Source organism: Caloenas nicobarica, chromosome 2, assembly GCF_036013445.1.
Source record: "Caloenas nicobarica isolate bCalNic1 chromosome 2, bCalNic1.hap1, whole genome shotgun sequence".
Classification (NCBI taxonomy): domain Eukaryota; kingdom Metazoa; phylum Chordata; class Aves; order Columbiformes; family Columbidae; genus Caloenas; species Caloenas nicobarica.
Window position 1 is genome coordinate 10,188,395 of NC_088246.1, and position 17,364 is coordinate 10,205,758.

At 37.0% G+C, this 17,364-nt stretch overlaps 1 protein-coding gene across 2 annotated transcripts in view; it reads left to right on the forward strand.

The window, feature by feature from the left end:
• Positions 1-16,384, forward strand: part of UBE3C (ubiquitin protein ligase E3C) — an 81,030-nt gene extending 64,646 nt beyond the window's left edge. For both annotated transcript variants that reach the window (XM_065628421.1, XM_065628422.1), the window contains exons 20-23: positions 6,087-6,275; positions 6,374-6,440; positions 7,310-7,440; positions 12,589-16,384. In XM_065628421.1, coding sequence (XP_065484493.1) covers positions 6,087-6,275; positions 6,374-6,440; positions 7,310-7,440; positions 12,589-12,759 — 558 coding nt within the window. In that variant the 3' untranslated portion in view covers positions 12,760-16,384. The remainder of the gene's footprint in view (positions 1-6,086; positions 6,276-6,373; positions 6,441-7,309; positions 7,441-12,588) is intronic.
• Positions 16,385-17,364: the final 980 nt, after the last annotated feature.

The window sequence follows — 17,364 nt, forward strand, 5'->3', positions numbered from 1 at the left end:
AAATTAAATATTCTGATGATGTATCACTATGTTTATACTTGGAGAGAGAACACTGTAGCTGTGAAATATTAACCATCTTTTAATGAGGCTGCATGTTAGTGTAGTTCAACAGAACTATTAATAATTGGTTCTGTTGCTGTCGTCTGTGTTTTAATGCAACAAGTTACTTTTTATACTTCATTTCATTACCTTAATAAACCTTATATGGATAAATACATTTTGTCTGGTATGTGACTCGGTTAACCATTGCATACTAATTAATTGTGTCAAGGTAAGGCTAATTCACTTTGGGAAAAGAGCTTAATTTGCACTCTTTATCTGGAATGTACATTACCTCTAGTTTTCAGCTAAACAACCACTTTAGTGTCTAATAAATTAGTGCCCAATAAATGCATCATAAATCTATCATTGTAAATAGCTATCCTTGTGACAGTGTCCATCCAGCAATTGTGGCACAAAAGCATTATCTGCAATGAAAGACACATTCAAAAGGGGCTCTATTGCCTCTGTCAGTAGTAGAAGGTAGAAATTCTATTATCAGCGTATTGATTTCAATCCTGTAATGTGCTTTTAGATCCCATTAAACTATTGTCAAAGTGCATTCACCAGAAGTTGAAAAAGGTACTTAATAATTTGCACATTAGACCTGCTAATTAGGGGAGCTATGCCATCAACCTTATCTTCCAACCCCAAATAGCTTTAGCTTTTGATAAAGAACTATCTAATGCAGTGATACCAGCCTAGATTTCAAACGTTGGATCTGCTGCATCAAATGGTAGCCAGTAAAAAAAAAATCTCAAAAGAATGTCAGCCTGTAGTTCCAGGTGTCTTCAAGTAGCTGTGCGTATTGATTTTATTTTTTCTTTTATCTTGTAGATTAGGTGGTGGTAAAATGGTTGTAAAATGCTTATAGTAAGTGTAAGGTTAACAAATTCAAGAAAATACCACCTCTTTTCAGACCTCCCTCTCCTCTTCCCCACCCCCAGCAATGAGGAAGACAATTTTCTGACAGCCCAAGGGAAGAGAGCAGGATTCCAAATCTATTTGTCTTCCTTCAAAAATGTTTGATTCTGTACTCCAGCGAGTCTTCTCAAACATTGATTCTTGAGGTTACATGGATCGGAACAGTTGAATATGATCAGAAGAAACACAAATCCACAGAAAAGCACCATAACGTATAATATGGCAGCAGTTTCTGTGAAATCCATATAGTATAGAGCTTGGTGTCATGACACTTTCCTTGGCTTTTTAAACAGATGTGAATGCCTTTGCTGTTACTGAAAATACGTTGGTTCACTAAAGGAGAGTTCTTTGCCTTTAAATTTCCCTTAGAGAAAATTTTGAAGCCTTAAAAAAAATAATTCTCAAAGTTTCTGTCTTGGCAACCTCTTTACTAGGATACTGGGGATTAGATGAGTGATTTTGGAGGTTTTTCAGAAGCAAAATACTTATGTTGAGGCTGATCCATCTCAGGCAGATTTATCACATTTACGGCAAACGCTTTCTTAGGCATTCAAATGCAATCTCCTACCTGGAACTCTGGCCTGAACATCTGGAAGGCAGATGACAGGGAAAGAAAGAAAACCTTTATTGAGCTATTTTCAGAAGGGGGAAAATCTTCAGCGGTGATATCAACAAAGGTGGTTAGAGTCTAAGAGAAAAGGTAAAATATTTTCACCTGTCCTAAAAACAAGTTTGTAAGAATTCTTGACTATCTGTTAGTGTGCTTTTTGGAATTGCACCGAAGATAGGTGTCTTGTTTTTGTACACGAAACGAGAATTCTAGATGACAAGTCCCTTATTCTCTCCTAAAATTTTTCCCACTTTACTCTCTAAATATTCCCTTTTTCTCCATTGGCTTGGGAAGCAGCTGCCCCGCCAGATCTGAGCGAGCAGCCACTACCATTGTCTGCCAACAGCTACTTGCCGTTTTCTGCCTCTAATCACATCACAAATTGACTTTGTGTGACAGATTATTATCAATAAGCCAGAAGATAAATCCCCTGAATTCTGCTTGACAAATGTTATTCACCATTTTCCTGATTTTTTTTTTTTTGGTGTGTATTTTCATTATCATCATAACGTTCATAATATAGTAGACATAAAAATTGAAAATGGTAGTCTGAACTATTCACTTGATCTGCAACTGTACATAAAGGACATTTACTTTTTTTTTTCTTTTTTACAAACCGTGGTGGTTTTCTTAAATAAGAATACAAATGTAAGTCAATCACATTTTTAGTATGTTCCTGCAGAGACATAGAGTTGAATTTATAGCCAAGAAAACCCTCAGGGAATGCAACTGTAGTTCTGAATGTATCTGACTTTCAGTCAGAGGCCTGATGCAATAGTACTATGGACAGAAGTAAAAAGTAGAAAGCACATTTTCTTGCAGATTTTTACAAATATGGGACTTTTCTATCCCATTTTCATATTGCCCCTTCATTTTGAAGGCATACTTTGTGAATATTAAATTGAATTCAGTAATTCGTGGTACTGTCTGAATGATCTTAATACTTAGCTAAATAAGTATATTTAAATATGTATGATTTAATTGCTTTTAAAATATGTGATTTTGATAATGAACCAAGTTAAAATGATTTTTCCCCCAAACTTAGATCTACAAGCTAGAAAATAAGATGATGACATGAGTCTGCACATTTTGGGTAGTTTTCTGTTCTCACCCATTCTGTGTAACCTCTGTTATTATCTTGCACCATCTAGTGGCGAAAATTGGATGGATAAAAATAAAAATGCAAGCCGCTGAATCTTTTAAGGTGTAATAAATGGTGTTGTGCCATTTTTGAAAAGGAACACTTCAACAATAATTCCTGACATTCAGAATTAAGTGGGACTTCTATCACAGTTTCTTTAAAATGCCATGAAAACACCGAATGAGTAAAAAGTGGACTGCATTGACATTTACTATAGTCTTACTGCTAATAAGTGTTACTATTTTCTCTCTTCTGTTTTATATTTATTCTTCCTGCTACATTAGCCCTTTTGTTTCAGACTGTGATGATACTTTGACAAAACGATGTCAGAATTAACCTCACATTGACAAACTCTGAGAATGGAGAGTTAGATGACTGGGAAACCCTGGGAAATTCGGTGACCTGCTGTAGTTTCACCTATGGCACTGCAGGGTTGCGAGGGGGAAGGGGAGCTGCACAAGTGTTGCTGGGTCAGATATCAAGGTTTGCTACTTACAAATATAAAAATAAAATGAAAAATAGGATTTAAATTTCTTATTTTCTAAAAATAGTTGTCAGAGTACACCACTTTTTTTTTTTCTCTGATTTGCAGGAAGAACATTATAGAGACAGAGAATAACTTTTATTATACAATAAATACAGCTCTCCTGACATCCTTAGACCACTGTGGACACAATACTATCATAATGCAAACATGAGCATAAATTAATCTGTGTCCTGATCTCAATTTGCTGACCTGCAGGGAAGGTCAGACATTTTGCTTCACCTGTTGCTGGAATGAATCTTAAAATGCAACAGTTTTCTGTAATAAAACACCCTGCCATTGCTTCCCTTTTGCTATTTTAAAAGGAATTCAGTTCAAGCATTTTTTTTTCGTAAATACTGACCTCACAGAAAATATTGTACGCAGATGGAATAATAACTGGTTTTGTTTGTGTCTGTATTCTTAAGATGAAGATGAGCTAGGAGATACAAATATGCTTTAATACGGCCAAATTCAGTGTCAACCACACTTCAGTTGTATTTGGTGAAGTAGTGACAAAAGAACAGGTAATAATGCAGTTCTGAAAAACAAATAGAGATGGGTAAGTGGGCAGATAGCCAAGTATTAGTAGTGTTGAGGTCTCAACAAGGATCTCTTCATCTGCGATATCACTGATAGCGCTGATCCTGTAGCTAAGGAGGACAAGAAATTAAATAGTAAATAAGAGAAAGCTTTCTAATCTTGTTAGGCCTTGTAAAATGGTATTTTATAAGAGGAGATTAAAAGAGCTTGACTGACTTAGTTCACTGAAGGAGGCACTGGGAAGATTAATGTAGTTGCTGCCCATAAGTAATACATCAGGGATGTAATTGAGGAGGAAGGAAAGAGCTGGTTAAGCTACAGGACAATATTGAAATGAGAACAATGGGTATGAACGAACTTGACCTATTGGAGTTGAAGTGGAAATGTTTCTAATCGTTAGAGAAATCCAGTTATTGACTAACTTTCCAGTCACAACAGCAAAGCTACTATAGCGGGATGAAACATTTCTGGACCGCGTTGTTGCCTGCGGTAGCAGAGGAGAAAGCTGAGCAGCGCAGGGGCCCCTTCTCAGCAGATGCTTCCACTGCGGTGTGAAACACATCCCATGCTCCGAGTAATACTCCTTGTGGACTTTATCAGTAAAAATATCCTCATCTCCGGGCCAGTGAGTGGCACCGGGTCCTGGTCTGTACCCTCTCGACTGGCCAGTCTCCCCAGGGGCTGCACCCCAGAGAAGGCCCCTTGGGAGGGTGTGAAACAGAGTCAGCTAAATCGACACCTGCAGCTGACTTAATTCTCCAGGATTTAAACACAGTCAGAACTACCTGCTCACAGATGTGGTGGAGTATTGATGAGTTGTGTTTGTTTTGTTTTGTGTTGTTTTTTTACTGTAGACATAACAAAAGCAAGAAGCTTGCAGTTGAAGGATGAAAGTGGGAAGACAGACATATTTTTAACACCTGTTGTAATTCAGGTTGTTCTGGCTTATCAAGGAAAGTGGTAAATACTCCATCACATTGAGTCTTGACGCCAGGATTGCCTGTCTCTTTAAAAAATGTGCTCTAACTCATCTATGGATTTATTGAGTTAAATACAGGAATCTTTAGACTGAATCCTCTGGCCTGTGTTTTCTGGGAGGTCAGATTCACAGATCTTAATGTTCTCTTTTGGCCTTTAAAACCTATGAATCAAGTGAAAATCTGAATGCTCAAAAGCACTGCGAATTTTTAATCTTAACGCTTTGCATTTTGCTTAGTACTGGAACAGCTCACATTATGAAGTAGCATGTTACAAAAGAAGTTATTCATGCATTTATTTCTCTGTCCTCTAAAGATGTGATTTTTACCACAGTCTGAAATGCACAGTTATTAAAAAAAAAAATAAATTGCTGACTCCAGATTGTAGAAAAACAGACTTTTTTTCTGAAGGCGTCAGAAGGTGACCGTATCTCAGCTTTTCATTATTTTTTTAAATCCTCGTAGTACTCTAATAATCCCCTCAGATTTGGCTACTACTCATCTTATAGTAAAGAGCAGAATATGTAAAGGTCAGTAGTGTTTTAATAACAACTACTGTTGATCCTGCTTTATATCTTAATGCACTTACAGTATCTTTGTGGGGCTTTTTGTTTTTGTTTTTCCAATTAAAAATTCTTCCATGCTGAAGTATCTTGGTATACTTGAAGGACAAAAGCTTCTTGGCAGAAAAAACAAGGTTTAGGCTTTGTTGTTGTTGTCTGAGGCACTGACCATGTGTAAGTTGGATTTTCAACAGCATGAATTGTGAATGTTTCTCATTCTGTACATTAAGCTTGTGTCAGAATCTTAATTTTGACTCGGTGGATGTTGCTGCAATGCGATCCTGCAGGATTCACAATCACCAACCAGGTAGAGAAGAGCATGGCCAGTCAAGGCCAGCTTTCCTCTTCCAGGGCACGTATTAGCAGGGAAGGCAGGAGCGAGCTTGCCAAGGGGAAGCTTTTCACCCCAATTTCTGACTTGCAGTGGTGAATGTAGTATTTCCCTCTTATCTCCTATAAAAGAGCTCTGACTTTGCCAAATCTACTTTCTGGTAATAAACCATGAGACCATGTGGTCAGCTGCATTAGCAGCTGGAGGTCTAGGTGTAAAAACTGGATGCCATAGAATGTGCTCTTATGAGTAAACAGGAAAAAACCTACATTTATAACATGTCATAATCTTTTATTTTGAGGTGGTTATCCTTGTGTGTATTTAGCAAAGTTCAAATATATACATCACTTACTGGAACGTCTTGCAGTTCAATTTTACAGTTACAGCACACAGAATTAAAGTTAGTCAAGTTGATGAAAATTGTTATGTTTATAGGTGGTTGAGCTGAAGCCGGGTGGAAAAGACATTCCTGTTACCAGTGCAAACCGAATCGCCTACATCCATCTGGTGGCCGACTACAGGTTAAACAAGCAAATCCGACAGCATTGCCTCGCTTTTCGTCAGGGGCTGGCCAATGTTGTGAATCTTGAATGGCTTCGAATGTTTGATCAGCAGGAAATACAGGTACTTCTGCTTAAAACTGCGGAAAAAGAATGGCTTTATACAGAAATAAATACTAATTTTTGACTGTAATGTAATTGCCTGATTTCCTTCACTGTTAGGTTCTCATTTCGGGTGCCCAGGTTCCTATTAGTTTGGATGACCTCAAATCTTTCACAAACTATTCAGGTAAGTATATTTTACTTAGATAAAAAAATGTTTTATGACTGACTCAGGAATAAAGAAACTTGCTTTTTATCCTAGTTTTTTTTAAAAAAAGTTGTAGGATCATTCTTGTAAACTTTGGCCAAATTCTCTAGACAGACCTGAATTTCAGAAGATTGGGTAAAATTATGACCTATTTTTATAAATGCTGGGAGATATAGTTATGTAATTGAATTAATAATACACTTGAATTATCTGGCTATAAACTTGTATTTGAGGACATTCGATTCCTTTTCCTAAATGGATATGACTCGATGTTGTGTCTGGTTGCCCTGAAAATAAGTCTGCAAATGACTTTGGGTTGGTTGTTTCTACCATGGCATTCAAATACTTAGCATTTATCAGACAGCCTGAAGAGAAAGCTCTTATTTTTTTCCTTGTGAGAAATGCAAGGTATCTTACTTCATTTTTCCCTGCATTTATCATGAATGTAATAAAAAAGTAGCTACTATATCATCAGTTCACATCTGAGCTTACCTCAAAGGAAGATGATTCATTAAATAACATCCGGAGTCTTACAGATTTTGCAGTCTTAGAATAAAAGGCAGTAATCCAAAGTTACTAAGTAAATGAAATTAATTTAAAATAAACAAATAGGATTCCATGAAGAAAACTGCAGTTAAGCTGAGGGAGATAGTAGCTATAGGTGAACAACGAATGAGAAACTCAAAATGTGGTGATCAAAGAGCTCAATAGATACTGGAAGTCAGCAGTGTATGCCTACTGGTTTTCATATTTTCCCTAAGCTTTTCAAGACAGATGCTTGCTTTTCTGAAGAATTTATTTCTTACATAAAACTATTCTACCTATAAATCATTTAAATCTCATTATAGGTGGCTACACAGCAGACCATCCTGTAATTAAAATATTCTGGAGAGTTGTAGAAAGCTTCACTGATGAAGATAAACGCAAACTACTCAAGTTTGTAACAAGCTGCTCTCGACCGCCTCTTCTGGGGTTTAAGGTATGTGTGTGTGTATATATATATGTGTGTGTGTATATATATGTATATAAGGCTTGTATATATGTATATAAGCCTCTTGACTTCCTGGCGAGTTTTTGTAAATACTACAGATTATGATACAGACTTTTCTTGTCTGTAGGAGTTTATAATTTGAGAAGAATGTTCCTCTGTGACTACGGAAGCAGCTTCAATGTTTGCACTTGCGTGTATAATGAGTAGTTTAAAAATATTTCATGAAATGTTGCTCTATTGTTTTCTACTTTAACTGCAAAGTTTGATAAGCCTAAAACCACGTTGATTAGAGTGCTTACTTTGTCATGGAAGATCCTCGCTGACATTTCATGTTACTGTACAGAAGCAATATTGCTACCAGTTTCAAGGAACAGGTTGAGTTAAGAATAATTTAAATCAGGCAAAAGAGGATTTAGGATGTAAAAGCAGCTATTAAATGTGAACCTCTTAATTTAAGCATTTGAGGCGGGAGATATATTGTGTTTCTTTCTAATTACCATTTATCTGCTTATAGGGTCACAGCCCATTACCCTTTGTATCTAAATATTTCGCTGCTGTCTTTAGATTGCTATTTACAGTAAAGCTTAAGTATGAAGAAAACTTTTGTCTAGAGCTTAAAAAAAACGAAAGAGAGGCTGAGGCAAGTTGAAGACATTTTGAAACTAAATTCTGGGCATGTTCTACCCTTGAGTTACAGCTGGGCTGCAAACTTCTGATGAAGAACTGGCCATGGACTTCATGTCCTCTAAGATGTGGGAACATTTCATGTTTTTCTGTAAGAAAATAAAAGACTGCTTCATAGCAAACTCTATCAGCTTTATTACAGTGGTCAACAGCATGTTTACTGTTGTACTATTTGGTAAAATTAATACAAAAGTAGAACAACTATAGGCATTGCATCATCCAGTTCCTTACAAGTAAGAATAAGATTCGTTGCTAAAAAAATTTGAGTACATATCCTTAGTAAATTGTCACATTATAAGGTACTGTGGTACACTATTTAATTAGCAGTGGATAGCAATTAATTTCCTGTGTCTGTTAGGTAAAATAGGTAGATGAATCCATAAGAAATGAATGCAAGTATTGTGTAAGTTCTGAAGGTTTATAGGTTTATTAGCTGTTTTGTAAAATGAATGAACATTTTCTCATTATAGAAATACTTCAGGGACAGATACTAACATTTTATATAGGGACAAGGAATTCAGATATTTTTCTTCGAATCATACTGTGAAAGATCATTCTGGTGGAGTGTGTTTGTGTGGGTTTTGTGTGTGTATCTTTTTTAATCAGCATTAAAACAAACAAACAACAAACTTGACCCTTTCCTGTTATGCGTCCTGGGGCGACACAAGATAAACATGTTACAAGTAAAAAATGGAACAAAAACTCCCACCTTCCTCACACACAACTTAGATGTTTGTAGCACCTATTGCTGTTTTTCTCTTACTGAATTAAACAAAATTCCTTTTAGAATTTTCAAACTTCGACGATCTACTTTTTTCCTAATTAGTTTTCTTCTGGAAAACAAGCAAGAAGATGCTCCAGTATTGAAATTGCAGCGGTCTCAGACACAGACCTCTGACGCTTGAATGATTTAAAATATATAAAGGCGTATGTGGGCTGTCATACAGTAGTATGCGGACCAGTTGCAAGAGCTGTGTGGAGCTGTTAGTGAGTGGATGGGCAACGTATCCTCTGGCCTCAGGATGTATAATCTATAGCTCAGCTACACTCCTTTTCTAGGCACCAAGGAGAGGAATTGGCACTTTCAGTCGGTAATTTGTCTGACTGTTCCATGTGTCTACTTCAGGATGAAACGAATCATGTCTTAGATGCCACAAAACATACCAACTAGATCCTCTTTAACAGTCAAGAGTGTCCGGGGCGACTTGATTTGGATATGCAGGCAGCAGAGAAGGCTGTTTAATCTCATGGATCCTATCTGACGTATTCATTGATTGATTTGTGTGGTTGGTTATTTGAAAGCCTGCAGGCATTTCTCTTAAACTTGCCAAGTCTGTGTGAATATCACTGTACAGTACTCAGTCAACAAACAGGATTTTATAGGACAGTGGGGAAAAAACTGTGGGATGAGATCAAGGCAGAACAGTGCATATCAGTCACGTAACGAAGGGAGAATTGGGAACCAGTTGTGTGGAAACAAGGTAAACAGAAGTCTCCATTTGTTGCCATCCTTTTTAATTACAAGGGAAGAGGAGGAAATGCAGATGTAGTTACGCAGCTCTGAGGTAGCCAGTGTGACACTTGAAGAGATGGAGGAAGTGAATCAAAAGTCTAAAAATATCAAGGCTGACGGTGGCACATTAGAAAGAAGCCAAACGTGGGAAGCTGAAGTTTGTGTGTGCGCTTTGGAGATGGGCTGCAACCTGCCTGTAATGTACTTGGCTAGGAAAAAATGGAAGTAAAACAGTCATCAAATTTTCAGCATGACAGCAATAAGTGAAAAGATTAATTCACTGCACAACGGACTTGCGAGCTCAGCCCCACGCAGCAGTCTTGGCAACAGAAAGCAGAGTGAAGAAGCGTTACTGCTGCTGTGCTGGGCAGCACAGAGCGGACGGGAGGGCGGGACTTGCTTGGTGCTTGCAGTCGTGTCTCATTAACACGGATTTACCAACAAACCAGGGCTTTGCTGGGAAATATTTGCCGGACAAGACAGTAGGTAACTGGTAGTGCCATCAGCAGTAATATCTTGGTAGCCCGTGACACTTGATGTTGCTGTGAAGGTGAAGAGTGTGAAGCTGCAGGAGTGCTGAGTATGGCTGGACAAATAACTGTCTGAATATGTTTATGTTGATGGTAGACATGAACACAACCTATCTTCAAAATTTGCTCCTATTTTTAATACATGTACTGTATTTTTCTGAGAGGAAAACAATTTCTAGTTCTCGCTCTGAAATCTTCAGTGTGCTTTATGTTGTGGAACCTTCACCTTTTCTTAAAGTTAGTGTGTGTTAATTTAAGATAAGCTATGAATGTCAAGACATCTCCTTATAGATAACCCAGGCTAGCTTTGCATCATTTAAAAATGTTAAACTCTCACTGCTGGATTCAGACTCAGAATAACATTTGCTAAAGCTAATTAAAGTTTAATAAGTTTAATAAATATGATTGTTACGGACAAAAAAAAAATCATTAAAGTGTGGTTGAAAATGGTTAAGTTCCAATCAGGTCACATAATAAATTGATGATACTTTTCACTTCCAAACTATTGCAGTTTCCCGCTGTACAGTATTTAATTATGCAACAAATGGTGCCCTTGGCATGACATTTCAATTTAGAACTTCATTTTTCCATTTTTAAAGCTAAAGTAGGGGAATTCAATTAGCATTTTGAAAGGAACACTAAAAATGCAGCATTTTAGCCATGAAATACTTTTAAGGCCTCCATTTGAACAATAATTTAGCTTAGAATCTCATTGACCTTTTGCCTTTGGAGCTGGGATTTTTTTTCCCAGTTTCTAAAATCAGAACTGTTTTACCTCAGACAGGCATTTGATAAAATTAATACTTTCTTGCCAGCAAAAGCAGTGCTTTGGAAGTAACAAATAAATACATGTTTCACTGTACTCTTTCTCAGAAGGAAAAAAAAATGGATGTTATTAAAACAATTAAATATTACATACAAAATGTCTTAGAAGTTTGTTCCTGAGATCGATAGTTATCACATCAGAAGAATAATCAGGGTTTGACAAGCTTATGTCATTACAGACTCACTATGCACATCAATATCATCCCAATAACAGCTGAGTGACTTCATAATCACTCTGTCAAGAAACACCAAGTGTAATTACTTTAAATAAAGTTAGATTTTTTATTTGGAGAATATAAAGTACCTCTTGATTCAGAGTTCTAGACCATAGTAGTGTAAATTGGGCTTAATCTTGCACATGAACAGATCCACTGAAGTCGTTAGTACTGTTCATCTTGAAATTCATAGGTTGTAGCCTTGCTGAAAGATTAATTTAGACAGAAATCCCTTTAGAACAAGAAATTACTTTAGTGTTGTGTCAGACACTTGGTTCTAACAAAGAAAATATTGTATATTGTGGTGAGTAGAAGGAAAATGATGGCTTGATACTCATCAACTTGAAAAACTTATTTTATGTATCTGGGATATGCTGACAAACTAAAGCTCTAGAAGGAAAGCACTGAAAATGTAAGTTTAGGTCATTGTTTATTTGTTTGGGATTTTTTTTGATGTCACAGAAAGAAATTGACGTCGTAGTATAAATTTATTAAATTTATTCTTTGGTCTGGTCACTTATTCATCTTTCTCTTCAGAACATCACTGCTCATGTAGAATTTGTGCATAAAATTGGAATACTTTTAAACTCCTTTAAACTCTAACACAAGAATGTTGCGACTGGTGTAGCACATCACTTCATTAGCTAGAGAAAAATTGCCTTTGGGGTTTTTGTGTGTACAGAAACAATGTCTTCCCTGTCTGAAAGAAAAAACAAAGTATAATTATCAGAAGAAGCTGGTTCATTATGCGATGACAAATATCATGTGTCATTTGAACAGGACAGAATGTCCTTTTCCGTTTACCTGCGTTCCTGCTAGTGGTCCGTTGTTCCTTGTGTTCAGCATGTATTTCACTGTCAGAAAACCGCAGCATGACAGAACACGGCATTTTCCTGTTCCTGCAGAATCAGCAGCAGCCACCAGCATTTGGGAGCCTTTGCAAGGAGAGGCCAAAGCTATGAATCCCAGTTGTTTCTCCCAAATAAAACAAAAAATTTCTTGCATGCAGCTGTACTACTTTTTCCGTATTGTGTTTCGCTGGTTTTGTAGCATCATAAATTTGCAGGATAGACTGTATGAACAACAACAAATGATTATTTTTTTCCTTAGAACCAGGTAAATGGCTTTGTGTTTTGTAAATTAACGGATCTTGGTGGGGATGAGGTAGAGGGAGGGGGTACGCAATTCGGGAGTGCTTTTGGGGCCACCAGAAACACAAATAAATGCCATTTCAGTATGCCGCTGTGACAGATTTTAATCTGATGATTTATTTTCTAGAAATCCATGCCAGCTGTTACAGGGTATGTTTTAGCTGGTATGTATTTTTTGATTTGTGGTGTGTTTTTTTTTTTCCTGTTGTGTTTTTCAGGAGTTATATCCTGCATTTTGCATTCACAATGGAGGATCTGATTTAGACAGGCTACCTACTGCCAGTACCTGCATGAACTTGCTGAAGCTTCCCGAGTTTTATGATGAGAATCTGATGCGAAGCAAACTTCTTTATGCCATTGAATGTGCTGCTGGATTTGAACTCAGCTGAGTAGAACCGATGCTTGTTTGGATGATCTGCAGAGGAACTAACCAGTGCCTACTCTATAAGCAGCACCCGTACCTGAGCAGTTTTAAGGGAATTCTTTCTAGATTTCTGCAGCTCTCGTGTCTTATCAAATGCCCTCAAATAGGTTTCATTTTTAAACACGATTTCTTATTTAGCTTTCATTAATTAATATTACATTGACACTGCTTTATGATTCAAAACGAGGAATGCTGTGTGCAGTGTGGCTGTTTCTGTGTTTTATGAGAAGAAAAAGCACATGTAAAGAGCAGTGACATCTCAGTGAGATTAACCAAAGATGAAGCTTTGGCTTTGTGCTGTTCAAACATAAATAATTTCACAAACTGGCAATAAAGTTGTGTATCATGCAGCACATTGGGATGAGACGAGGCTAACATCCTGTAATTAACCTTTTAGATGGAAGTGAAGCAGATGTTTGCAGATATCCTAGAACTGAGAGGATGAAAATGCTCATTACCGATAACATAACATATTTGCTTACGTTGTAGAATTGTTTACAAACCATAGTTGTTGCAGAATGGATTTTGGTTTATACTACCTTCCCTCAAGATGGTAGGCACTGAGATAAAACATTTATGATGCTCCATTTGTGTTTTCTGAAATACCTTGGAGGAATCAGATTGGCATTATTTTAAGTTCAGCCTTTGGCTGCATCATCACTTGAACACTGTCGTAAATGGACGTGACTGTCCATGTTTTCTCTGTTCTGTTTCTGTCTTTCGTGCCTGTACAGATTTCTTTTTTTAAATGTATCAGATTCCTATTGCATAAACAGTACATACAGAAGTCATCACTTTGGAAAAATATACATGTAACAACTATTAAAATTATTTGAACCAAAGTTATCAGGCTTTATCTTTCATATTTGAAGCCTGTGGTGTTCACATTCCTTTTCCCTGTCAATTCTCTCCACCTTAAATACCATATCTATGCTGTAGACACTAGTCAAATTCAGTATTTTTTTGTGATTAAACAGCTTTTTATATCCATCTGCCTGCAGTATTTCTGCTAAGAAAAGTAGGTGGGAATATGCTGCTTAATATAATTTGACATCTGGGGAAAAAATTTGCTTTCATATGGAAGGAACTGATCCTCTGTTAGTAGGCACATTGTTGGGTATTCGTATGTGAACTGCAGTCAGTTTGAAAAAGGAATTACAGTTCAAACTGTAAGATTCATCAGTGCATCCCTCTGAACTTTAGGTTTTTATTTTACATCAAAATTTACAATCAAATTTGTATTCATCTCTTATGCAAAAAAGTGCTGTTACTGGAAACTGTTGGATTTCATATTTAATAAGCAGTAACCAGCAATATCCTTTTAAATGTGGGAAAACGGAGTGATTTTAAGATGTTTACTAGTAACCATATAAAAATGTATAATTTCTTAATTTGGGTAATAAATGAAGAGTTAAAATGCTATTTGTAGTCTTGATGTACAGAAATAAAATGATTGGTTTTCTTTTGGTTTTGATTTAGGCTTTTTATTTATGTTAAATGTTAACATACCCAACCTATTCTTTATCCCCAAATCCTTTTCTTGTATATTTTTCTACATAAATTGTGGAACTTGTAAAGAAGTTGAAAGAGATCAGTAATAGTGGAACTGCCTCCTCGTAATTGCAAGACCCGAACACTTCTTTTAGATAGCATTATTTATTTTAGAACCTAATGCTTTAAATATTTTGAAATTATTTTTCAATTGCGTTATTTTGCTACATTGGGTAGTGTTGTTATCTGTATTTTGTAAAAGTAAATTTAAATTTTCTATTAAATATTCATATTTTGAAGATGGTGTGGGAGTCATGCCAAGCAATCATGACTGGTAACGTTCGCTTTGTGCTTTTGGAAGAGGAGACGGTGAATTACCATGAATGCAGGTTCAACAGGGAGGGCAGGCTGGGGATAAGTGTGAGTTACACGTAGGTGTAGTTGTGTGATTGCAAGAATCGCACAGTGGCAGAAAACTTCCATAGAGAATTGTGAGTTGACTGAAAATACTTTTCATTTCTTGTGTGTGTAGTACTCGGTGGTCTCGTTTTGTATATTCTGTACGTGAAGTGTGACGTTCTGACATCCAGCAGTGGGACTGCAGCCCAGATTCCACTCTGGTGCAACAGCTTGTGCCACCGTCAGCATCCAGAGTGTGGTCAGAAGAGGGTCGGGCGTCCCCGTGTCACCCACCGCTGTCAGTCCTGCCTGTCGGCTGCTTTTGTGGCGTCAGGATGAAGCGTAAGTCCCTGCTTTTCTCTGACCTGTTGCTGCATATTTTAAGGAACCGGAGATAAAGGTATGAGAAATAACCTAGGTGTAGTTAGTCAGGTCCTGAGGGGCTGCGTGGTCTAAATGATCTCTTGTAGCTCATATGTAGCAAGAATTGTTTATATACAAAAATGGATTTTTCTGGTTTTTAAAACGAGCAAACTCTCTCCCAGTTGTGATATTCGTGGAGTTTAGGCAGAGGCAGGAAGCATTTTGCATGCCAGTAACCTGAAATACTGTTGTAGATTTTGATCATCAGAACTGTGGCTGTAATAATTAAGGGTTTGGAATTTTCTGTGCAAGACAACCCTTCCTTAAAGTCACTTTCTGTACTTCAGTGTTTTGTCCTCCTAGTTCAGCACTTGCTGTTTGAAAAACAACAGCATTTTCTGTGTGCTTTTTGTTTTGTAATTTTGTAAACTGTTTTAAAACCAGTTTTGTCAAGGTTTATCGCTATGATGGAAGAGATCGCAAATTCTTCATCTCTCCAATGAGAATTTTTCCCGATGTGGGTTTATTCCTATTAGCTGGATTTAAAAAAACAAAACAAAAACAAAACCAAAAAAGAAGCCAAACAAAAACCAAACCGGAAATTATTGGCCTTGTTCCTTAATCTCAGTTGTCTTCCATCATGGTCCCAAAAGCCGGGCTTGTATACATTTCACAAAACTCACTTGTGATTTCTAGGGAGAATTCATGTCTACAAAAGAAGAAAGATTTAGCTCCAGTTTCATGTGTAAACCCTGGGCTGACAGAAGTTTGATTTTAGCAACAAGGATATCTTCAGTAATTTTTGTGTGGGGTGCTCCATAATTTCAAAAATATAGCATCAGGAAGCTCTTTAGTAGCAATGTGGACAGGTTTGCACTTGAGTAGTCTGGCACAAACATCCTAATTTGGTCTGTACAGGAGTTTGGAGTTCCGAGAAAATAATTCACGGTGTGCAGTGAGCTCATGCTGGATTTCTGTTTAACCAAAAACTTTCTTCAATGCCAGTGAGACAGCACATACTCTTTTCACCACTGAAAAATAGTATGGCACAGAAACAAAAAGGGAAAAGCAAGAGAGCTGTTTTTCTTGGAATGTTTTGTTGGAGCTGTAATTTTTTTGTATTTATGATTATATGCAAAACTTTAAAACATTTGCTCACCTGAATCTGTGTTAATAATGGTTCGTGATGTAAATGCTTGTTACTATTTTTTTTCATGATGTTTTTGCCTGTCAGTGAAGAAGAGAAGAAATGAACATGGTCTGTAAAACTGATCAGGATATCTATATTTTTATTGACTTCTGCTTTTGTGAATAAAATAATTTGAGTTTTCTTGAAATGTTGCAGAACCACTCTTTTCTTTCATTGTTTTCAGTACATTTATATTATCTTGCTAAAGACTGATAGTGCTGAATAGCTTCTAGAAGGGAAGCTAATATTAACTTTGGTCTTGAAGTTAGCGCTGCTTCAGGGTGATTTGCAGCTTCAGTTTTCAAGCTCTGAAGCTCCTGCTGTCAGTCAAACTGCGGCTCTAAGGTTTAATTTGTTTTTGGTGTCTTTCAAACAACATAGCTGAGGTGACTGATGTGCTTTGGGAAACTTCTTCAGAATCTTTGGAAAGAACAAGTTTCCCTCCTTGGATAAAAATATGAGAAGCTGTAATTCATAGTGAAGAATGCTGCTCTGTCAGCAAATGTACAAAACCATCTATTTCAGCTTCTGGAATTTTAGCACAGATGTGGGCCCTTCTGAAGGTGTAATTTAATTTTTGTCTCATTTGATAATTACAATTATCTGCTTCCCTTTTCTATTATTTTCATATAGCGTTTATGAAGTTACTATTGTGCATGTTTATTTTGGAATACTTACAAAGAGCACCATATATTCTTCAGCTTATCTGCCACTAAAATGTGGTGAACAGAAAATTACAGGAAACTCTTGTAGGATACTTCATAATTTATAGCATGAATAGAACACAAATGCCCAGATATCTTGCCTGGTTTTCAGTACATGTCTGAAAAGCTCATGGTTTCTGACATGTAGAGAGACAACACAAGGCAAAAAGTGATTATGAAGTTACGCCTGTTGAATCCATTTCCAAGAACCCAGAGTGGCTGAGGGCAGCAGGAATGGCTGGAGATCACGGAGTCCAACCCTCTGCTTGCTCAGGTTTAAACACAATTTCTTCTGCTCCAGTTTGTGCCCGTTGCCTGTTGTCCTGACACTGGGCACCTACCAGGAGGAATCTCGGCCTTCTCCAGGCTGAACAGCCCCAGATCTCTTGGTCTCTCTTCTCCACTGTGGTCACTGACCCTCCTT